Below are 25,013 nucleotides of genomic sequence, written 5' to 3' on the forward strand. Positions count from 1 at the left end.
TCCTGGCCTCAATACCTACCTTAAAACATGCCTGTAATTTCCTGTTAGATGCATCCGCAGACCTGGTGAAACTCTCTGCTAGATCCTCAGCCCTCTCCAATTCTACAAGAGCTATATGGCTTAGATCTTGGTCCCGGTGATGCCACTTCAAAGAGTCGGCTATGCTCTATTCCGTGTGAGGGAGATGAGCTGTTTGGGTCAGTCCTTGAGGACCTTTTATAAAAGGCATCAGACAAAAAGAAGGGATTTCCTTCAGAATCAAAGTTTTATCAGCAGAGTCGGTCCTTTTCGGAATCAAAGGAGAAATAGACCAGAAGAGAGAGGACAGTACCGGAAGATGGCAATCCTCCAGAGGAAGAGGGGGTTTCTATTCAACCCCGAATCCACTTCTAAACCCGGGCAATGATGCCAGGCCTCAAGTAGGTGGCAGGTTAAAGATGTTCTCCAACACCTGGGAAAAGATTTCTTCCGCCTCTTGGGTTATAAACACCATATGCATGGGGTACAATCTAGAGTTCAATATGCCTCCTCCGGAATACTTCACCATCAACAAGCCGTTAAAAAGATCAGAAAAACAGCAGGCCTTAGAGATGGAGATAGCCTCTCTCCTAAAGGGCGTAATTGTTCCAGTTCCGCAAGATCAGGAAAGACTGGGATTTTACTCTCCCATATTCCTTATTCAAAAACCAAACCAGTCCTTCAGACTAGTCAATTTAAAAAAAGCTAAACAAATACTTTCTTTAAACATTATAAATTAGATGTACTCTAAAATCATGACTTATTGTATGGCAGAAGAGTCTTATGTGCAGTAGTTCCACCCTAGAGTTTGTTTCTCTATTAATCCTCCTAGAGTGCCGTTGTGCAGGCGCTGGGGAAAAGAGACGATTACTCTGATCTGTAATTGGATTTTCCAATAGCCTCCACAACGGCACTGGATTCCCTACCCAAGTTGTGTAATTATTGTGGGAGTTATGTTATTATATCAATACAGTTAATCAACTGAGTCCTATATCATTAAAGGCCCCGTCCCCTTACCAGCTTCAGTTAAAGTCTGATCTTCTACGTTGTTTCCTGTCCTGGGGAGGCGGGGACACCCTCCTGGAGTGCTGTTGTGGAGGCTATTGGAAAATCCAATTACCGGTAAGAGTAATCGTCTCTATCACAAAGAGGCAGCCATGTACTGCACTGCAATTGAACATTAGAATAATAAACACCATTCCTAACCACATCACTTACTGCATTATCACTTGTCCCCAAACTTATGGACTGTAACTAGTGACCCTGGTGCCAGGAGAGCCCAGAGAAGACCAGAGTAGAACTTAAGAAAGCCTATTCACTACAGACATGCCACTCCTTCATGCACTAATAGCGGCTTTGGCAGGCAAGTAAGTTTGTCAAGTCACCCCCGTCACCCCCACCCCCTTTTCAGGTGACAACACTAGGGGATGGGGATAACTGCTGGGCCCAGGAGATTTGAGAACAGGGTGGGCGCTGGCTGGCTGCAAGTGAAAGCATCCAGTGATTTCTCGCCCTAGTGGAGCACAACCTTCAGGAGCAAGCTGCTGGCGCTGATGAGCACAGGAGCGCACTGCATTAGCTGACAGCAGTGCCCACAGCATGATTTAGATCTCCATTGCTGGTGCAGCTGATCCACTGTATATGCGGATGGTGCCTAGGGTGGCCACTTGCCGAACCCTCAAAAGGGAACATCATAATGGGGACAGTGACCAACAAAAGTTCCATACTATGGGATGCACGATACTACAATATACAGATACCACTAGGCACATAATGAAAACAATCTATATAACACCATCGGCTAAATAAAATGTGAAATCTGAGATGTTTATACTATACACTAGAAGATGCATAATATAATTATGTAGGTACTTCTGGTATAAATTGCACCATTCGCTTTATAAATTGCACCATTAGCTTTTGGTATAAAATACATATAGCTATATACAAGATGTATGACACCGATACATCACTGTCCGCTATGCTGCACAGCACTGCCTGCCATGTATCAGGTGGGGTGGGAGGAGGGGCTGGAGGCCGGCAACTGTTGCACTCCTGGCAGGGCCCGGTGCAGTCACTGTACTCCATTACACCGGGCCCCTGCTCACAGCAGTTTTCATATGTAAAGTCTAGTAATATAATCCTCAATCCTGTTTTGTTAAACTACGGTAACTGTCTGTAATAGTACTATCAAACTAGCAGGCCAGCAGCATAACATCACTTACTCTGTCATGCTCCTCCCAGTTCATTAATAAAGCTGGCGGAGCAGAAGCGTGAGCGAGTGGCTTTACACTGCTGGACTGCCTGCTAGTTTGATAGTGAGTACTATTGCCGTAGTTTAACAAAACTGAGCCACTAGTTGAGGATTACATGACTAGACTTTACATATGAAGACTGCTGTGTAGCAGCGCGTCGGCCACAGATGCCCCCCCATAGCAGCGCGTCGGCCACAGATGCCCCCCCATAGCAGCGCGTCGGCCACAGATGCCCCCCCATAGCAGCGCGTCGGCCACAGATGCCCCCCCCATAGCAGCGCGTCGGCCACAGATGCCCCCCCCATAGCAGCGCGTCGGCCACAGATGCCCCCCCATAGCAGCGCGTCGGCCACAGATGCCCCCCCCATAGCAGCGCGTCGGCCACAGATGCCCCCCCCATAGCAGCGCGTCGGCCACAGATGCCCCCCCCATAGCAGCGCGTCGGCCACAGATGCCCCCCCCCCATAGCAGGGCGTCGGCCACAGATGCCCCCCCCCATAGGTTCAAAACCCACCAAAAGCTCACCTTTATTTTATTTTTTCTTGTGGCTTATTATAGTTTTATGGGAACAAGAGGCTAATATAGGTATTTAAAACAAGTTATATAATGTTCACATTGCTAGTATTGTGTTTAGAACTGTATACTGAACTAGATAGGTTTACTTACAGTTCCACCAATTGCAACCATACAAATGCAATTTGCAAAGTACAAATACAAATTGCAAGCTACAGTTGCAAACTGAACTACAATACCATACAAACATATTGCAATCCAAATTGCATACAACCATACCAGATCATACTAACCCAATCTGCAAATAGTCACTGCTAACTGAATACTGCAAGTGAACTATTAGTTAGACCTCAGATATACCTCTCAGAGATCATAAAGTGCTTAAATAACTTAGTGAGTACAGATACTCAAGAGAAACATATCCACCATTTTGTTGAATGACAAGATCTAACAGTTGAACCACCATCTTATGCCTGCCATTTTTGTGATTATATTTTCAACACGTGTTATGTACATGGACTATCTGCTGCGGAGGCGGCAGTGTTATATATGAAGAAAAGTTGAAATTAATAAAGAAGTTATTTGAAGCATTTGGTGTGCTCTTTAAACCTACTGTTTCCATAGAACGGCGCTAGAGGAATTACAGAGTAATAGACAGTCTGGTTAGACTAAAGTCAGATATCAAAATTCTTCTAATGCCACAGCGCAAAAGGCACTTCATAGTGCTGCGCCTGCCACAGTGTGTAAATACCTGGGGCCCTGGGCTTTTCGGACACAACTGCAGAGGCCCTGAACTGTGGAAGCTGGCACCCATGCTCCACTCCCCCCTGCTGCAGCTAACAGTTTTGGATGCATCGCTGGATCATGACATTGTGATGTCACGTCCTGCAGCGCACAGCACACTGTGTGGATGTGCTGCCTGGCCCCTGCCCTGGGAATACTTAAAGGGACCTTGTAGCCAGTTATAAAGAGGATTTCTGGCCGTCCATCCTGGCCTTGCTCTTGACGAAGGACCAGAGTCTGAAAACCGGATTGTCTGGCCACCCGGCATCCCTTCTAATTGTTGGAGCGATGCACCCCGTGCAATCGCAACTCTCGCCCGGCTCTAGAAATGCCTGTGAAAATGGATACCATAGTGCTATTCAATAGTGGAAACACTGGCGGTGTGTGACTATTTTCTAAGAAGGGAGGAAGAACAGCAGTGTCTAGGCCACTTGGAGAGGTGGGGGAGCTGGCTAGCAAGAACTGACAGCAGTACATTTCTGGAAGTTTCATGCTTTATGGACATGGACCAGTGTTGTAGCTATAGGGCTCACAGTTGCAACCAGTGGTCCTGTACTTTTCTCTTTATAAGATGCAGTGCATAATGGAAGCTCTCTAGTATGGAGGAGGAGGCGGGGGTGAAGCGCTGTTTGCAACCTGTGCCATACCAAAATGAGCTGGGGTGTGAACACTAGCAACCTCACCAACATGATCCGCCACATGGCATCCAAGCACCGTAATAAGTGGGATTAAAGCCTGGGTCCACAATGTCTGTGGGTCACACCACTGCCTCCTCCTTTCCTGTTGCGTGCTGGCCAATCCCCTGTCAAAGGCGCAGGCCCGGATGCCTCCCACCCTGCACCTGGATGTTGCTTACAAGAGATGGTATGGTTCCCCAAAGAGGCACCACATGGAGACCTTTTATAGTGCAACTGTACATGGTCTATGGATACAGCTTGCATAAGCTCTTAGTCACAATGTACACTGCTGTGTGAAAATACAGAATCGTAATGGAGTTCTATATGGAACTGGAGGCACGTGGTAGTATTGTAGGGTTCCTAAAAACAAATTTATACTGGATATGAAACATAAGTTTCTTTTCAATAAAGTAAATGGAAAACCAACAACAAAACTGCATGGGTCCAGAATGTCGGTGTCAAGCGGTCTAAAAATTTGTGAAAATTGCTGCAATTTGGCTACTACTTGACTAGATGGTGGTGCTTGGTAGGAAAGGGGTGGAACCTATGATGTACCAAAATTGTGCTAAATTTGTCCCAAAGTAAGCCAACAGTTGATAGTCACAGAAAAGTGTATATACCGGCACCACATTTATCCACCCTGAGCTGCTGTCTAGACAGCCTGTCTAAGCTTAGTTTTCCAAGATTTTTCTACTGCTGACTTATCCTCTGGATCGGTCATCAGTATCTGATCGGTTGAAGTTAGACACCCGGAATCCCTGCCGATCAGCTGTTTTGAGAAGGCAGTGGCGCTCCAGCGCACCAAGCACAGTGCTGTACATTGTATTATAGCTGTGCTTGGTGTTGCAGCTCACTCCTATTCACTTGAATCCGGCTGAGCTGCTCCCCAGCCACGTGACCGATGATTGTCACCAGTGCCTTCTCAAACAGCTGACCGGCGGGTGTCCTGGGTGTTGGACCCCCACCAACCAGATACTGAAACTATCCAGAGGATAGGTCATCGGTTAAAAATAAAATCTCGGAAAATCCCTTTAAGCCATGGTAAGGATTTGTAAATCTTGGCCAAGGTGTTGAGCAAGCAAATGTAAGCACCCTAAAAGCCGTTCTATACTGCTCAATTGAGCAGACGATCGTCAGGAAGTAAGCGTTCCTTCCCTGAAATTTTCTACTAGTGTTGAAGACCTCAGTATTTATGTGCAGTAATCCCCTTCACAGTATAGGGAGGAGCAATCACTAGTGTTTTTTTAGGTGTCCACATGAATGATCTTATTACCTGATGAACGAGTGCTTGTTTGTTCATCGGGTAATCGGCAGCACCTTTACACTGGCAGTTCCTACAAATGCTGCTTAGCGATTATCTGTCTGATGCTTGGCCAGTGTAAAGGGGCCATTAGGATAAATTAATTTTTGCCAGATTTGTTGTAGAAATTTCTGTAACTGAAAATCTGTTCCATTAACTTAAATGGGTTTGTACTTATGGCAAGGACTGCCATACTAAAACTAGTCGCACATTAAGCAGGTGGGTGGAGCCTAACCTATGTTCATCAAGCTCCGCCCACCTGCCTAATGTGTGACTAGTTTGTGTGGTAGCAGAAGTGCATATCATGCAGGTGAGATGAGCGCTCTGACGGGGCCTGGCGTTGGGTACAGTGAAAATGCTGGGCCCTGTTACATGTAGACTGGTGGCAGTGGGGGGCACTACTAGGGGTTGTGGGGGGGGCACTACTGGGGACATTACTGAGGACAGTTGGGGACACTACTGGGGGGCAGTGAGACATTACTGGGCGATGAGGGACCAGGGGTGTGACAATTGCGGACACAGAGGGTGCGACCGGGCACGGCGTGTGGGAAAGGGGCCCCAATCCAAAGTCTGCCATGGAGCCCACAGCACTCTAGTTATGCCACTGACAAGCTCCAATATCTTTATAGCAGCCAAGCTGTGAGGAAGATTTATCATGAGGTGAATTTTTAAAGTCCGTCTGCAGGAGTCTGCATTGCCGTAATGTGCAGCAAATTTATCAAATGTTGCACAGTCTGACACCCTGCACCCCCCACCAATGAGTGGTTTCAGACAGAGCTCCGATGCTGGAAGTTGGGGCCTACACCGCACAGTTCTGTTCATTGTGTAGTGGACTGAGCTGGTAACTGTAGTGCTGCACTCATTTTAATGGGACCACTGACTACAGTAATCAGCTCTGTCCAATACACATTTTGCAACACATCTCTGCATATTTGGAGCCAAGAGGAAAGTTAACGAAGGATACATATGAACGCGTTAAATTACATACACATCTGTGTAAATATGTATACTCGCTAACAATACCAACACAGGCATAATGACGCAGAAGGTGTGCCCTCGCTCATTCCTCTGAGGGCTGGGAATTATCTCTGAGCTGGGAGCTGTTTTCCTCATCTGTCTCTTTGGAGGAACAGGCAAAGCTTCACTGCAAAATCTTTGCCCACCTACCACGTTATAATCATGGGTTATCATCAATTTAACGAAAATCTTAGAAAAATTGCAATTCTTAGGCTGGGTTCACATTGTTTGTCTTACGTTTAACGTATACAAAAAACATACATGTGACATAGATGCCTCTGACAGATGCCATACAGTGGCATCTGTCACCATAGTTTCAATGTAAAAAAAACTAACAAAAAAAACATGTACAGTAATGTGTACGTTTTTGCTGGACGCTGCAGGATGGAAGTCATTCCCCCCCCCCCCCCCCCTTCCTCCCCAATGTATATGTATAGCTTCACATTGCACAGGGTTCAGGAGCACTGCTCTAGTGCAGGCAGTCCTCATAGTATGTCTGCTATAAAGATTGTTTTAAACTATTTTTTTTAACTATTTTTTTAACTATTTTAAATTAAAAAAAAGTAAGTGGTATTAAGAGGCATCTTTATATATTCACAATCCACTTTTATTTCATTGTATTTCTGCAGAAATGCACTTTAGTAAATTCAAAGTGGGATTCTCTACTAACTGATCTCATTGTGTAAAACAGGGTAAAAAAAAGATCAGAGCTAATCTGTGCCTTCAAAATGGATCCCGTTTACCTTCAACATGATCATCAAGAATCTGGTGAGTAAATCTATCAATATCTAAAAATTGTTAAGCACTTTCTAATGTAGCAGCCTAGGTTATACATGTAAAGTGTGGTCTGGCTTGGGCCTCTTTCACATGGACATCCGGATTTTCTCCGGATGTGTCGCGTGTGCATTGCGGGAAACCCACATGAGTGCGCATGCAATTTCAGTCAGTTTTGATTGCGTTCAGTTTTTATCGCGCTGGTGCAATGTGTTATAAGGGAAAATAGCATTCTTAATGCAGAATGCTTACTAAAATGTTGATTAGCAATGTGCCCATGTCAGCACTACATAACAGTATGTTTCTAACGTTAGTCCCTGCAGCCGTTTAAAAAAAAAAAGCACTTATTATATGCTAATGAGCCTCTAGGTGCCATGTGGGCGTAAAATCAGCACCTAGAGGCTCCGTCCACTCACCCTGTATTCCGCCCAGGTCCAGTGTTGTGCCCGCCCAGCTCCTCTTGATGCCACTGTTCCCTGCATCGTTGGCGAAATCCCACGCCTGCGCCATTCACTTCAGTCTTCAGCGCAGTGAGTGAAGGCCACTCTCCTGATGCCGGCTTCCTCACTGTGGCATAGTCGGCGCAGGCGCAGTGAGGAAGCCGGCACCAGGATCGCATCATTCACTCACTGCGCCTGCGCCGAAGACAGAAGTAAACGGCGCAGGCGTGGAATTTCGCCAACTATGCAGGGAACAGTGGCATCAATCAAGAGGAGCTGGGCGGGCACAACACTGGACCTGGGCGGAATACAGGGTGAGTGGACGGAGCCTCTGTCTAGGTGCTGATTTTACGCCCACATAGCACCTAGAGGCTCATTGGCATATAATAGTGCTTTTTTAACAAAAACGGCTGCAGGGACTAACGTTAGAAACATACTGTTATGTAGTGCTGACATTAGCGCATCGCTATATCAGTCAGCTACATAACAGTATTTCTGGTGGTAGAAACCCTTTACAGAGTAATATAATATATCAAGCCCAGTACAGACACCTATTGCAAAATATGCATTTAACAAGAAGGCCAAATGCAGTGTGACTAAGGTTATCAATATAGGTATGACAAATCGGTCTTAAGGTTCATTCCATTAGGAAACCTGCTTCCCATTGTGAGGATCCAGTATGCCTCACGCCTCAGCAGGGCTCATCTCCATTTTTCATCCACTTTGATCGATGCGAATGAAGAAATCTGTGCCGTTAATTTTCTTTCAGCCCAGAGGCCGAACGGAAAAAAATCTCATTACCCATATGCTCAATATAAGGCCTCATGCACACAAACCGCGGATCCGCAAAAAAAAAGGCGCCCGTCTTGCCTTCCGCAATTTACAGAACGGGCGCTGGCAATATAAATGCCTATTCTTGTCCGCAAAGCGTGGACAAGAATAGGACATGTTATATTTTTTTTTTGCTGGGCCACGGAACGGAGCCACGGATGCGGACAGCACACTGAGTGCTGTCCGCATCTTTTGCAGCCCCATTGAAATGAATGGGTCCGTATCCGAGCCGCCAAAACGGCTGCTCGGATGCGTACCCAAACTGTCGTGTGCATGAGGCCTAAGGAGAATAGCAGGAACTCCTAATGCTGGCCATACATGTATTGATTGCGGAGACCCTCAAATGCCAGGGCAGTACAAACACCCCACAAATGACCCCATTTTGGAAAGACACCCCAAGGTATTAGCTGAGGGGCATATTGAGTCCATGAAAGATTTAACTTTTTGTCACAAGTTAGCGGAAAGGGAGATTTTGTGATAAAAAACGAAAAATATACATTTCTGCTAACTTGTGCCAAAAAAAATATTCTATGAACTTGCCATGCCCCTCACGGAATACCTTGGGGTGTCTTCTTTCCAAAATGGGGTCACTTGTGGGGTATTTATACTGCCCTGGCATTTTAGGGGCCCTAAAGTGTGAGAAGAAGTCGGCCCCTTTGTGCATCTTGGCTGCAAAAAAGTGTTACGTGGTATCGCCGTACTCAGAAGAAGTAGGGCAATGTGTTTTGGGGTGTATTTTTACATATACCCATACTGTGTGTGAGAAATATGTCTGTAAATGACAACTTTTTCCCTTTGTATAAAAAAAAAAGTTGTCAATTTACAGAGATATTTCTCTCACCCAGCATGGGTATATGTAAAAATACACCCCAAAACACATTGCCCTACTTTTTCTGAGTACGGCGATACCACATGTGTGACACTTTTTTGCAGCCTAGGTGCGTAAGGAGGCCGAAAGTCTGAGTACCTTTTTTAGGCTTTACAGGGTTGCTCACAATTTAGCCCCGCCCAAAATGCCAGAACAGTAAACACACACCCCACAAATGACCCCATTTCGGAAAGTAGACACCCCAGACTATAGTTTGTAAACGCTATAACTTTTGCGCAAACCAATAAATATACTTATTGGATTTTTTTTTATCAAAGACATGTAGCACAATAAATTCTGAGACAAACGTGTATAGAAATGTAATTATATTTGAACAATTTAACCAGATAGTTAAAAATATACACTTTTTTTGAGAAAATCACGGTCTATTTTGATATCAGAAAAACAAAAAATCTCAGCAGCAATCAAATACCACCAAAAGAAAGCTGTATTCGTGGGAAGAAAAGGAGGTAAAATTCATTTGGGTGCCAAGTTGCATGACCGAGCAATAAACAGTTAAAGTTGTGAAGTGCCGACTTGTAAAAAAGGGCCTGTCACTAGGGGGGTAAAAAAACTGTGGTCCTAAAGTAGCTAAAGATAATACAAATGGATCTGTTCTGAATGGATGCAGGCGGTTGTATTTGAACGGATCCGTCTGTGCAGATCCATGACAGATCCGCACCGTGTGAAAGTAGCCTTATTTGGGTGCCGGATCTATCCACGTTTTTCCTGGCACAAGTTAGTGTAAATCATTTTGTTTTATAAATTTTTCCAAGTTCAACAAACAGTATTGATGTAATGCCTACAGAGAATACTGACCAGAACCACAGCCAACAAACATCCGCCTGTCATTATACACCACCACATTCACTTGAATGGATCTGAGCTGCGCACAGGCCCCATGACTGATGGTCGTAACTTCAGTGTTCTAAGCAGCAAGAAGGCTGTTGTGCTCAGAGGATTGCTGGGCCTTCTCAAACAGCTGATTGACTGGGGTCCTGGGTGGTGGACTATCCAGATAATAGTACAAGAAAATTTAGACTAGCACATCAGGGCTTTATGGGTGTGCACCTGTGACTTCTGAACATTGTAGGCTTAGGTTAGACATGGGTATAGTACCACTTTAATCCAGAAAAATCCCCAATCCTTTTATCCCTGTCATAAGAACCTCCCCAGCAGTTATTTTCTAAAGTTTATTGCAGTTATGAAAGATACAGCAGTGTCATTGCTGCGCTCTGTGCTTTGTGTTAATACATTAGACCAGGCATGCTCAACCTGCGGCCTGCCGACTGTTGCAAAACTACAACTCCCAGCATGCCCGAGCAGCCTACAGCTATCAGACTACAGCAGGGCATTGTGGGAGTTGTAGTTTTACAACAGCTGGAGGGCTGCAGGTTGAGCATGCCTGTATTAGACAGAGATATGTATGTGTATGTATTAGTCATGGCTACGGCCAAGAGATATCCGAAGAACCCTAGGGAGATAAACAATGGGAGCAACTTAACCCAGCTAGGCGTGCCTTATCTAACCTGACTAAATGGCTTGTTGTGTGCCCTAAGCCATGATCGTGGGTAGGCCTATAAGTGGGCAAAAACCAAGCCAAGTAGGGTAGAAAAAGAAACTCTAATGGCATGTGCAAACTGCAAGGCGTCAGGGATCTAGAGCAAAAATTTGGGGTGTATGAGGCAAGACCAGAAGGAGACCTACAACCCATCTTGTGGATGACAAGGCCAGAGACATGATGCTCAATATTGCGGATACTGCCCCAAAGTGGAATATAGGACCGGGAATACATTGTGAAATGGATCATGAAAACCAGCTGAACCTTGTAAAGTTTTGGTCCAAGTGTGAGTACCTTCAATGCCCTAGCCTCAGGAGATCGTGGGACCGAAACCTAACTGCCTAGACTATGCAGGAATGCTGGCCAAAATAAACCATGTAGATGGGAAGAGAATCCTTGAATAGTTCCCCAGACAACAGCTATCTGCTAGCCATGGTCTGCGCATTTTTCTACTGCGGGCCCCTGAGCATTGTTTTAACGCTTGAGACCTAGACCTTGTACAAAACCCGATTCAACGTGGTTGTAGGGAGTCTGAGGTTAGTGCGGCAAGAAGCTACGAAGCCATAATATACAAGATTCTGTCTATGCCCTCCCATGAGTGATGGAATGCAATTGCAATGAAGCTACCGGCGAAAATGAATTCCTGGTCGTAATAAAAAGGCAAAGACTTTGCATGGGGACCTGGTTGACAAGATATGATCGACTACGATCAGAGACAAATGCTAGAGGTAATTATCCTACTTGTTCCTCCTCTGGCAGGACCTGAACGAAAGCATGAACAATTAAAGACTAAATATCTGCGCAAGACATGACAATGATGCTGTAGGGCGAACTGGACCAGTTTGCAGTCAAAACATAAAGTGAGTGATCAACATCAACATAGGAAATTAGGGAAGCAGGTATGTATGTGATACATACGGGCCAAATCATCCCAGATGCACAGATGGACAACCAACCAGGCAATCAGCCCAGCAGGACTGAAAAACAGTCATCAGGCCCCCAAAGCCATGGGGCAGAGTTTTCTTGATGTAAAAAATAAAAAATAAAAAAATAAAATTATAACTATAATAAGTGACCTGAATAAGGTGTAGGTGAAATTAAACAATGAGCCTGACTGATGTGGCAGGCGATACCTAAGATAAACTATGTGGCCTGAATAACATGCAAGGCGAAATATCATTAGGAACGAGACCTGACCGACGTGGAAGGTGACCCCCCAACATGTGTTCAACTGCATGACCTGAAAAGACTAAGGGAAACGTGACAGAAAATGGAGATAACTGACTAAAATGAAACCTAAATAACATAAGCTGGCAAGCAGGTAAAGATGTGAGTTTTTCAAAACCAAAAGCATAGCTGCACAGGTGGACAGACGGCCATTGGTCGGACCCCTGAAGCCATGGGGCCGAACCAACCACCAGGGGCCCGTGGGTCCGGGCAACAGCCGGGATGCGAACCTTAAGAATTAAGAACGGCTGGGGAAAAGATTGGGGCTTAACCCTACGGGTTTAGTAATCAACCGGGACTCGATAACCTAGAAATACGAAGACATGGGGTAAAGCTTCTTAATGAAATGAGACTGAAATGAACCACAAATACTAATATGTAAAATCTAAATGAACAAAAGAAAACTTCTGAAAGGTGTGCCATGGAAAATAGTATCAGATGGCCGTATGACCTACCAATGTCGATGACAATTGTGAAATCCTCTAAGCCAAGAGCCACTCCAGGGAGCCTCTTATGGCGGAACAAGTATCAGATAACCGTACGAACTACGAATGACTGCCAGTCGTGAGGTCCTATAAAAGAGAACAGCCACTCATTTTATTTTTTTTAAATAAACAACTTATGCAACACCAGAATGCCTTGGGGACTCTCATAACCATGACCCCCTCCAACAGCAAACCTGGGACACTAACCAGCCTACAACCATGTCGTACCCCTAACAAACAAAACAAGAAAAACCGGTCATGGGGCCCCCGGAGCCATGAGGTCGGATCAGTCATGGGGCCCCTGAAGCCAGAGGGATGATGTTGCGGTGACGATAAGTAATTAAAACGTAAGCCGGACCTGATGGGATATGCAGCGACTTGAATGATTGGATTGGCTAGAAGGTGGCCTAAGGAACATAACTGCCAACAGGCATTGAAAATATAGACATTAGTAATCCGAAGGACGTGCATAAATAAAACGCTAACCACTGCGAACCATAAAATGTAACATGAAATTGAAACAGATGGGAGAAAAACAAGAGCCTGAGACATTGCAAGTTCGCCAAGAGAAGTCTCTTATCGTGACAAACAAATGAACAGCTTGTGAAAACATAGCAGGAAATGTACTCCTATTGGCCCACTGACCTCCGCTGAGGAGGTGAACTGGGGCAGGAGACCAATCTGGGTGAATACGAACTAGTAAAACTTTTCTGTTCACCTAAGTGAGAAATTTTTATTTTATTTTTTATTCTTTAATGCTGGTTCATAATCACTGAGACTGGTCTAGTCTGAGTGATTATGAACCAGGATTAAAGAATAAAAAAATTCTCATAAGCCTAAAAAGAACGCAGTTGTTTGTCGGGAGAGAGGTACCAGAGCGGTGGGTGCAGACTGCCCCAGTGAGATTAAGTAAAACCATGACTTGGAAATGAACAGGAGAATGCAGCTTTGAGTGGGAGCAGAGTACAACACATGATGTAACAACAAATGGGTGAATGCAGCTTTTGATGTGAGTGGTACCTAAAAAAACATGGTATGGGCGCAGCTCCGAGTATGGGTAGCGCATGAAAAGCATGGTATAAAGCAAACGTATAAATGCAATCTGAAAGTGAGCAGAGTATTGACGTGATGCGAAAGCAGACACGTGAACGCAGCTCTTGTAGTAAATGGAGTATAGAACAAGATGTAAAAGCAGACATGCAGACGCAGCTTTGGATGTGAACGGAATATTAACTTGATGTGACAGACATGAAAAGCGGCTTTGGCGAGTGGGGTATACGACCTGGTGTAGCAGTAGAAGTGTGAACACAACTCTGGGTATAAGCAGAGCATGAAATTTGGTATAACAGCAGTTCTGGTTGTGAACAGAGCATAACAGATGTGACAGTGACGTGAATGCAGTTCTTGAAATGGGCCTGGAAAGAACCTGTAGTAGCATAGGATGTGTGAACGCAGCTCTGGGTGCGAGTAGAGCAAACATGATATACCGATAGACGTATGAATGCAACTCTGGTCGTGGGTGGAGTGCAAAAAAAAAATGATTTCACAGCGTAGTGTAAATGCACCTCTGGGTGTGGCAGAGAATGAAATTGGTAGAATAGCAGCTCTAAATGTGAGTGGAGCATAAACATGATGTAACAGTGAACATGAATGCAGCTCTGAAACAAGCCTAGTATGAACATGTTGTGACAGCAGACGTGTAAACACAGCTCTCACAGTGAGCAGAGCAAACATGGTGTAACAGTCAACGCATGAACGCAGCTCTGGTTGTGAGTGGAGCAAGGTGTGAACACCAGTGTGGTGTGTCCAGAGAATAAAAATGGAGTAACCGTAGCAGCTATGGCTTTAAGCAGAGTATACATGTAATAACAGGCGTGTAATACGGATCTGGCTGTCGGCTGGGTACGGAATGAGATGTAACAGCCAACAGGTGAACGCAGCTTGAATGTGATTAATGGGTGAAGAATGATGAAAATAGACATGTGGACACAGCTCAGGGGAGCAGGGAGTAAAGCATAGCGTAACAGCCAAATGGAAAGGCTGGTCTGGGAATGAGCAGAGTAGGAAAGTGCTGGACAGTAAAAACGCGCGGATGCATCTGAGGGTGGAGGCGTATGAAGCATGGTGCAATAGTAGGCATAAGAAGCATAAGACATGAAATAAAAGCCAAAAGTGTAAACGCCGCTCAGGATAACAGCGGAGCATAAAAGTCCGGCAGGGTTTTTAAGTACATGGAGCAGTGAAATACATGAAGTCTATATATTGTGGTAGTGGGGGGGAGGAGGGAGACACGTGGCAAGGAACAGCTACAGCAAGAGGCCTAAACAGCAGCTGCGTCCGATCTCCAAACATGACGTCACGTGCAGCCCGGGTAACTCTTCCTTTACAGCAAACCGGCTGAAGTAACTTTTCATACGAGACGAACAAAGTGAAGTAAAACTTATAAGATTTATAGGAATTAACTCTTATTACTAACAAAGTTGAAAAAAATAGAAGTATTTAGCCCCAACGAACAAACCTGAGGCAAAGCCTCCCGTTCGCCATCAAAGTCGGTTCCGACCGACCAGTAGAGATGGCCCCGGCCCAACCTACTTACGTAGTATGGCGCGTGCATGCTACGGTAGCAAAGAGCAAAATAACCAGCTCTATTCTGGCTCCATGCTGCACAGAAAGAATCCTACCACCAGAGAAGCTAGTTTGCTAGTGACACCCAGCGGCAGCTGTGCACCTGAGAACACGCGCCTGTGAGTGAGGGTGTGGCTCGTATATGAAGAGGCTCCGCCCCTCCCACAAATGCAGGCTGACTAATATATATATATATATATATATATATATATATATATATATATATATATATATATATATATATATATATATATATATATATATATATATATATATATATATATATATATATATATATATATATATATATATATTGCCCCTGCCGCTCATCACTAGATAATTTCTGTCCAGGTGATAAATCCATTTAGTGTCCTCTTGTAGTAATTTGTTATCTAGGGTCCCACATTGCCTCGAGATTGTGCACATGTCTGGATAAGGGCTCATGCACACAACCGTTTTGCCGTCTGTTTTTTAATGATCCATTGTTCAGTGTCCTGAGTTTGTTTTTGGTTTTTTTCTGATTTTAAGTCCTCTTCTGTTCTGTTATTGCACAAAACCTATCCGTAAGGTTTCCATGTTTGATAAGTTTTTTGCAGATCGTATACAGAAACAGTAACTATCGCCACACACATGAGCAATATAGGCTGGGCATAGCATTTCTACAGCATGGATCCGTGAAATACGGATGACCTACAGATGTGTTCTGTGTGCATTCCGTATTTTTTTGCAGACCCGTTGACTTGAATGGGGCCTCGGACCATGATTTGCGGACAATAATAGGACATGCACTGAATTTTTATTTATTTTTTGGGAACTGCCATGGAGACAAGCGGAAACGGAATTCACACAGTAACTTCTGTATTTTCTACAGCCCCATTGAAGCGAATGGTTCTGCATAAAGTCCACAAAAAAAGAACAGAAGCAGAAAGAAAATGCGTGTGCGTGAGCCCAAACAGCGTATCTGATTTGGTGTTAATGCTACATACAGACCAAAAGTTTGGACACCTTCTCATTCAAAGAGTTTTCTTTATTTTCATGACTATGAACATTGTAGATTCACACTGAAGGCATCAAAACTCAGAATTAACACATGTGGAATTATATACATAACAAAAAAAGTATGACTTTTTCAGTTGTTTCACATTCTAGGTTCTTCAAAGTAGCCACCTTTTGCTTTGATTACTGCTTTGCACACTCTTGGCATTCTCTTGATGAGCTTCAAGAGGTAGTCACCTGAAATGGTTTTCACTTCACAGGTGTGCCCTGTCAGGTTTAATGAGTGGGATTTCTTGCCTTATAAATGGGGTTGGGACCATCAGTTGAGTTGTGGAGAAGTCGGGTGGATATACAGCTGATAGTCCTACTGAATAGACTGTTAGTGTTAGGCAATTTGGACTCTTTGCCTATGGTGTCCCTGACACCAGACTTTCGGTGGTAAGCTTGAATTAAGTATTTTCTGGTACCAGGAGGGTGAATCAGATTGAACACCAAAACACGTGTCTTATTCCAATTCACTCTGGTTTATTAACTGCTTGCAAACACTTGATATAATGGGGGTTGACCTTCCTTTACATCCAATCATATGTAAGCATTTGTCTTAACCTATAGAATGAATACACATGAGCTCTGCATTAACATAATAGATGACTCATAGTAACAACAGTTAACCAATTGGGTATAAACACATATGGGCTAGTATGCATTGAGCCAAGATGACCTTGTAAGGTAAGACTGTTTAAACTAAGGAATGTATGGGCCTCTTCTAAACTGGACAGAAAGTTTCTCAAATTCCACAAAAGGGGAACTTGAAACTTGTGCATAAACTAGATCGTAATACACATTTAGTTACACATGTCCCTTTAATCCCCTCTTAGAACTAATGTTCTTTCTCTGTTCTCTCTTAGTTTGCTTGTAAGTTCAGGAGTATAATCCTCAGGCATTGCTGAGGTTGTTTGCCTCTTCTACCTCTACCGGAGTATAGAGGAATGTTGTGTACCCATCTTTCCGCCACATTTTGACATATGGCAAGAAGGGAGGGCACACACTGTAAACAGCAGAGGCACACTATTGCAGCGACCACGGCGAGTGCCACTCTTAAGACATACCTTATTTGACCAAAGTCAGGTATCCAGCCAAAAAGCCAGTCCCATCATCCTTGGTCAACATCTTGTTTTATGTGCGTTTTATCATCTCTTCTAGTTGGCCTATTTTATCTTTTATTCCACGGGAGTGATCTGATAAATTGAAACAACACATCCCTGAAAACGCTGAGCATCCTATACCATGTTGAAGCAATAAATAGTCAATAGTTGCCCTATTCTGCAAGATAGCTTTTATTTATTATTATATGATTGTATATCCAGCAGCATATCTTGCAGAATTGCACTAGTGACATTTATCTGTTTTACCATAAAACAGGCAAGTTTTGATATTGTCCTGTGGTTATATATGGCTAACCCTGGTACTCATGTATTCTGCTCTAAAGAGGAAATTCACATTATATTCACAACTTTCTGGTAGCTGTAGAGAAGTCTCTCGTGTGTCGCGTCTACATTGCTGGGACTAGTGGTATCATTGTTAATGTTAACCTAGCTATTGTACAGGGTCCCTCTGTAATATTGGCCGGTATGTACATGTAACTAGTATTTCCACAGGCCAATACCCATCCTGTTGGTAGAGGTACATGTTTGTCTAGGGATGGTACTGTTTTTGTAATGTTACATTGCATATTCTTTCCTGATACTATCTTTTCACAGCTATTTATATTTCTGTTGCAAATATTTGGCCTAGTCTTGTTCTGCATTTTTGCTTGTATGCAGGGAGGCAATAGTTTCTCATCGCAGGAGAACTTGTAACATATTTCTTTGGCTGTAACAAGACCTGTAATCATTTCTGTCATGTTACTTTGCAGAGTCTCATATGTAGAACAATTATAACAAGCATGATAAGGATTTACATATCCATATTTAACATCATGATCTTGCTAATCAGTGTCATTCCATTGAGAACATAGGAGCCCCGTTCATACATCTACTGGGGTGGGGACTGCTACCAGACATGTCTCCAAAATGTTAGATGCAGATAAAGTGGTTCGGAGACAGAAATCGGATAAGTTCAGAGTTTTGGCCAGGTACAGTCATAAGATCTCCTTTGTCTTCCACAGATTGTCTTCCCCTCTGCATTCCGTTTTCAGATATGTCTGTCTGTTCCACAGCCGTGGGGCAGTAAGTAGGAGACACAAAATTGCAATTATTAAGGCACGGCATCTCGGCCATCTCAAGGAATATCCCGACTGCATCCTCTCGTTGGTGGTCAAGGCTGTCTCCCTCTGTTAGTACCCCTTCTGTATCTTCTTCGAGGTCAAGGCTGTCTGCCTCTGTTAGTACCTCTGTACTACCTCCTACGTGTCTGCCTCTGTTGTACCTCCTACGTTCTCAATGGAATGACACCGTTCCTGCCTCCTCTCTTTCTCTCACAAGCTTCACTCGGGTGGCGTGGATCCAAATTAGAGATTGTTCAGTCAGCACAGCTGTTCTGGTTACTGCAACCATGGTAGTCGGTGGGCTATATACGAAATCACCTTGAGCTCTTCCTTTCTTCAGTGTTTCGACCACCACCTCATACCCCACCCTGTATGGGTGGGTGGGTTCCTGTGGAAGTGAGGGAGACTTACAAGCAACTTTGTCCTCAGTTTTGTTAAGTACCTGTATCAATTTGGTGACAGTCTTCCCTTATCAAATCAAGGTCTCCTCCCTGCACTATCGTTGGGCCCAGGGGGTGGGGAAAGGCCTCCCCATGAGTATCTCAATACTGTTATGTCCTACTCAATGGAAATGTGCTATTAAGGTGGAAACACTGTGTTGGGGAATGCATGGCTACCTACCCCTCTTTGCAGACTAATCCTGTCTTAGGATTTTTCTGCAATACTGGATAGCACCAGTCTTGCTGGTCCTATTCAGTGGCATACCTTTTGAAGATCAGTAATCATTTGCGACATCTCAGGGGTTGGAGGTGCCAGACATGGCATCTCCCAATGGTTACACAAACCTGTGGGGTTGCATTTAGCCACTCATTTTGCCACCTTATCTGCCAGCGCATTGCCCTGTGAGACATGATCCTTACCCTCTGCTGCCATAATTCCTCTCCTCTGCCAAATCATACCATGGTCCCACACTACCCCATGTGCGAACCTACTCTCAGTATAGATGGTGACAGGTCTATCAGCATGTACAATACATGCTCTAGTAAATGCAATGAGCTCAGCTGCCTGTTGTGTTGAGTGTGGATGCCCTTGAGTAAGCCTACAACATCATGAGTAGTGTGCAAAAATGGTGTAATGTCACATTGTGAAAGGAGTTGCCAACTCTACCATCATAGCACAGGCTGCAAGAGAACAGACATGCCGGCATCCCTTCAACCGGGGGAGGGCATTACCTTTGAGAAAAATACACAGGGACGCAACTTGCCTCCGTTTTCTTGTCAGCACACCGGCCATGGTTTTACAATTTTGGTGTGCAAACATGTGGAAGGGCATATTATAGTCAGGGAGGCCCAGCCCTGGACTCGACATGAGTGAACATTTCAGATAATCAAATGCATTGTACATTTCAGAAGACCATTTAATCAAATCTGGATTTTCGTCCAGAGTGGCTTGCCTCAAAACATTGTCATAGTAGGATCAATCAGGAATCCATTGTCTACAGTAGTTTATCATACCAAGAAAAGATAACAACATTTCTTTCTTGGTGTGTGGGGTGACCAAACCCGCAATAGACTGGACTTTTTCTATGCTGATTCTCCTTTCACCTTTTGTGAGGACAAAGCCCAAGTATTCAACCTACATTTTACACCATTGCATTTTCTTAAGTGCCACTTTGTGACCACATCCTGACAACCGTTGTAACAGTGATAAACCATCCTGAATGCTGGCCTCCGCTGACATGCTACATGGTAACAAAACATCGAGATATTGCAACAGCACAGAACCTTGGGGGGGGTACCATGGTTATAACGTGGCTTGGAGGACTATGCTGTACACTACAGGTGAATCAGCATATCCCTGGGGCATTCTGCACCAGGTCAGTTGACGTCCCCCAAAGGAAAAAGTAGTCTGGTTATCTTGTCCACTGGGATAGAAAAGAATGCATTTTTCAGATCTATTACACTGAACCAAACAGCATCTGCTGGAATGGCAGATAGTGACATCAGGTACAACAGGGGCTATAGGCAAAATGATGTTGTTGATGGCCCTTAAATCCTGTACAAAGCGGGTAGTACCATCTGCCTTTGTCACTGGATTCACGGGCGTGCTGTAGGGTGAAATCACCTCTTCCAGGATTCCCTTTTGTAGGAATTCTTCTATCATTGGCCTAAGTCCATCGAGTTTTTCTTTTGACAGCGGGTATTGTTTCTGATATACTGAGATGACACCTGGTTTCACAGTAACTGTGTAAAGTGTGCAATCTATGAATCCTGTGTCATATTCATTTGAAGACCATAATGCAGGGTTAATGTTAAGTTCTGGGTGGTCCTGTATGTTTGCAAGAATCAGTGGCACTGGTGTAGAGATTGGAATGAGACCTGAGTGTATTATGTCCTGATTCTTTGCTGATACCTTAAAGTCAAGCTTAATGAACCAATCCCTCCCTAACAGACTGACTGGGCAATCTAGTATAATGCAAAATACATGATCTGTGATATATTCCCTGTCCATAGTCTCAAGTGGTAGCGAGTCAGTTTTGAAAGGTTTTGTCAAAACCCATTAATTCACATAGAAGGCTCAGATCCTCCTTCCTCCCACTCTTAGTCATCTAAGTCCACCCCTTTTAGTCGGACACTGTGGTCCTTCTTCTGTCTGTCAGTAGTGTCCCAGCTGCCCATAAGAACAGAGCTCTGATGTTAAGCACAACACTTAACATGTAACACATAACTTCAAACATTGGAACAAACAGATCTGACAATACAGACATGAACACACAAAGGGCCCATAAAAACTTTTCATTGACTTCAATAAAACACAATGTACAGCTTGATAAATGTTGTTGGCACCAATAAAAACAAAAAAACTTCCAAGAAAAATCATTCTCAATGCGCATATTATATGAAAACAAATACCGTACTCCATACGCATTCACATTTTCATGTACTCATTTTCACAAACGGCTCATAACCACGCCCTCATACATAAAAACTGAATTGCATACACAGTTCTGCTAAAAAAAAATCTCTCTATATTCACACATTTTCAACTCCACTACAACTCAAAGCCACACCCATTCACATTCCATTGAATCATGCATCTTCCAATCCAGCCACACAATTTCTTTGTTTCATTCCAACACTTGCAGCACAAACACAGCTTTCCTGGAAACAGCCATACCACACCCAGAATTGCTAATGGTCTATTTCCCTATTGAGCTGTGTTTTCCAATGTCTTCTAGTCTTCACTCTGTGATTAATTAACTCTTATAAAAAGACAATATACATGTTATAATCATACAGTAATTTTGATAAACCCAAATCATCTTATATGCCAAGTGGTCTTAGTTAGTGTTTGCACATATATAATTTTTATTAAAAGCTGGATTGTTACTCCTATAACAACATTTATTCTGCATGATTCCATCCCCCCTTTTCCTGCTCTTGTCTTATCCCAGGAATGTTAAAGCAGGGGAAGTAAAGCGATCCATCACAGGATGTTCAACCGTCCTAAATATTCCTCAAACTTTTACAGATACTGCACCAGACAATACTATGTTTTCTCGCACTAGATACAATACTTATCCATTAACTGACCAGGCTATGGGTCTTCCCTATTTCCTTATTTAGACGCACACATATCATTAGGGTAACAAACCTTAACCAGTTCATTTCTGAACATTTAACACAAGAGTCTTTCTGATTGAAGACACTGGGGCACGTTCTTTCTTGCTAGTGCCAAAAATTAACTTCCTGACACTGCTCTGTTTTCTCACTCCTTAGAGCCCCCCCCTTCAACATCATAAGAGTTCTGACGTACACAGTCTATAAGCTCTAACTTCCTCCACAGCACAATACAATTTTACACATGAACAGTGGTTAACCTGAAATACATCAATTTGACAATAACAGTTGGATGTGACCGTACGTGAAAGGTTCCTTTTAATCAACCATACGGTGTGTTGATTTAAAGTTGATTAAAGGAACCTTTCACCATCATCTTGTCGGAGTGCCGTCCGTTTTCTGTTTGAGTGGGGTAAGAGGTCGATTCCCCTGGAGCGTGCACCCACTTTTTCCTGTTTGTAGTCAGTGCCGCCATTTTTCCGCTATATATATATATATATATATATATATATATATATACACACTTCTTTTAAGTGCACTTTATATCTATCTGCGGTGATGTGAACTCACGGAGTTCCTTTTTTTAATCACCTTTTTTTCGGCTCCCTGAGCCTTTATCTGTGTCCCTGACACAGCAACCTACCGAAGTCTTAAGTAAATGGTTCAACTTACTTGGGTCGAGACGTGGCCAGTGCCCTCGGATCAGATGGAGGACAAAAATTCATGTCTTTCACACCGGACCTGAGGATGACCCTCTTGATCCCGGACATGAGCCCCCAAAGCTGTTAGGCAATTTGGACTCTTTGCCTATGGTGTCCCTGACACCAGACTTTCGGTGGTGAGCTTGAATTAAGTCTTTTCTGGTACGAGGAGGGTGAATCAGATTGAACACCAAAACACGTGTCTTATTCCAATTCACTCTGATTTATTAACTGCTTGCAAACACTTGATATAATGGGGGTTGACCTTCCTTTACATCCAATCATATGTTAGCATTTGTCTTAACCTATAGCGTGAATACATATGAGCTCTGCATTAACATAATAGATGACTCATAGTAACCACAGTTAACCAATCGGGTATAAACACATATGGGCTAGTATGCATTGAGCCAAGATGACCTTGTAAGGTAAGACTGTTTAAACTAAGGAATGTATGGGCCTCTTCTAAACTGGACAGAAAGTTTCTCAAATTCCACAAAAGGGGGAACTTGAAACTTGTGCATAAACTAGATGTAATCGTAATACACAGTTACATATGTCCTTTCAGTTAGAATTTGTATTATGGCAAGAAAAAAGCAGCTAAGTAAAGATAAACGAGTGGCCATCATTACATTACTTTAAGAAATGAAGGTCAGTCCGTCTGAAAAATGGGGAAAACTTTGAAAGTGTCCCCAAGTGCAGTCACAAAAACAATCAAGCGCTACAAAGAAACTGGCTCACATGTGAACCGTCCCAGGAAAGGAAGACCAAGAGTCACCTCTGCTGCGGAGGATAAGTTCATCCGAGTCACCAGCCTCAGAAATCGCAGATTAACAGCAGTTCAGATTAGAGACCAGGTCAATGCCACACAGAGTTCTAGCAGCAGACACATCTCTAGTACAACTATTAAGAGGAGACTGTGTGAATCAGGCCTTCATGGTAGAATATCTGCTAGGAAACCACTGCTAAGGACAGGCAACAAGCAGAAGAGACTTGTTTGGGCTAAAGAACACAAAGAATGGACATTAGACCAGTGGAAATCTGTGCTTTGGTCTGAGTCCAAATTTGAGATCTTTGGTTCCAACCACCGTGTCTTTGTGGGACGCAGAAAAGGTGAACGGATGGACTCCACATGCCTGGTTCCCACCGTGAAGCATGGCGGAGGAGGTGTGATGGTGTTGAGGTGCTTTGCTGGTGACACTGTTGGGGATTTATTCAAAATTGAAGGCATACTGAACCAGCATGGCTACCACAGCATCTTGCAGCGGCAAGATGCTATTCCATCCGGTTTGCGTTTAGTTGGACCATTTCTTTTTCAACAGGACAATGACCCCAAACACTCCTCCAGGCTGTATAAGGGCTATTTGACCATAAGGAGAGTAATGGGGTGCTGCGCCAGATGACCTGGCCTCCAGTCACCGGACCTGAACCCAATCAAGATGGTTTGGGGTGAGCTGGAGCGCAGAGTGAAGGCAAAAGGGCCAACAAGTGCTAAGCATCTCTGGGAACTCCTTCAAGACTGTTGGAAGACCATTTCAGGTGACTACCTCTTGAAGCTCATAAAGAGAATGCCAAGAGTGTGCAAAGCAGTAATCAAAGCAAAAGGTGGCTACTTTGAAGAACCTAGAATATGACATATTTTCAGTTTCACACTTTTTTATGTATATAATTCCACATGTGTTAATTCATAGTTTTGATGCCTTCAGTGTGAATCTACAATTTTCATAGTCATGAAGAAAACTCTTTGAATGAGAAGGTGTCAAAACTTTTGGTCTGTACTCTATATATATTTAGATACTCGTGTTAATTCCTGAATTGTTTTGCGGGGGGGGGGGGGGGAAGCTTAGGGGCGAGAGGTTTTCTTTGCCTAGTGACTACAGCAGCGCCAAAATTCGCACTGCACGTGACTTCCAGTATTTGGAATGTACATGGATCTGTGCGAGCATGTTCCAAAAGTGACAAGGGAATCATAACTTCTGGTTTAGGCCACATAGACACTACCAGCAAAGACGAGTATTGGGGTTTAAAAAAGCCCCATCAGACCAGGTAAGTGTGCTACAAAGGAGCCCAGCCAGTCTGATTGCCTTCCTCCATACTGCCAGATTGGGAGAGGGAG

General features: G+C 43.8%; 1 protein-coding gene across 5 annotated transcripts in view; it reads left to right on the top strand.

The window, feature by feature from the left end:
* The window catches only part of LOC122938153 (aromatic-L-amino-acid decarboxylase-like), a 270,020-nt gene that overhangs the window by 99,927 nt on the left and 145,080 nt on the right, over positions 1–25,013 (top strand). For all 5 annotated transcript variants that reach the window (XM_044293489.1, XM_044293491.1, XM_044293493.1 and 2 more), the window contains one exon: positions 7,255–7,331. In XM_044293489.1, coding sequence (XP_044149424.1) covers positions 7,255–7,331 — 77 coding nt within the window. The remainder of the gene's footprint in view (positions 1–7,254; positions 7,332–25,013) is intronic.

This window comes from Bufo gargarizans, chromosome 5 (assembly GCF_014858855.1).
Source record: "Bufo gargarizans isolate SCDJY-AF-19 chromosome 5, ASM1485885v1, whole genome shotgun sequence".
Lineage (NCBI taxonomy): Eukaryota > Metazoa > Chordata > Amphibia > Anura > Bufonidae > Bufo > Bufo gargarizans.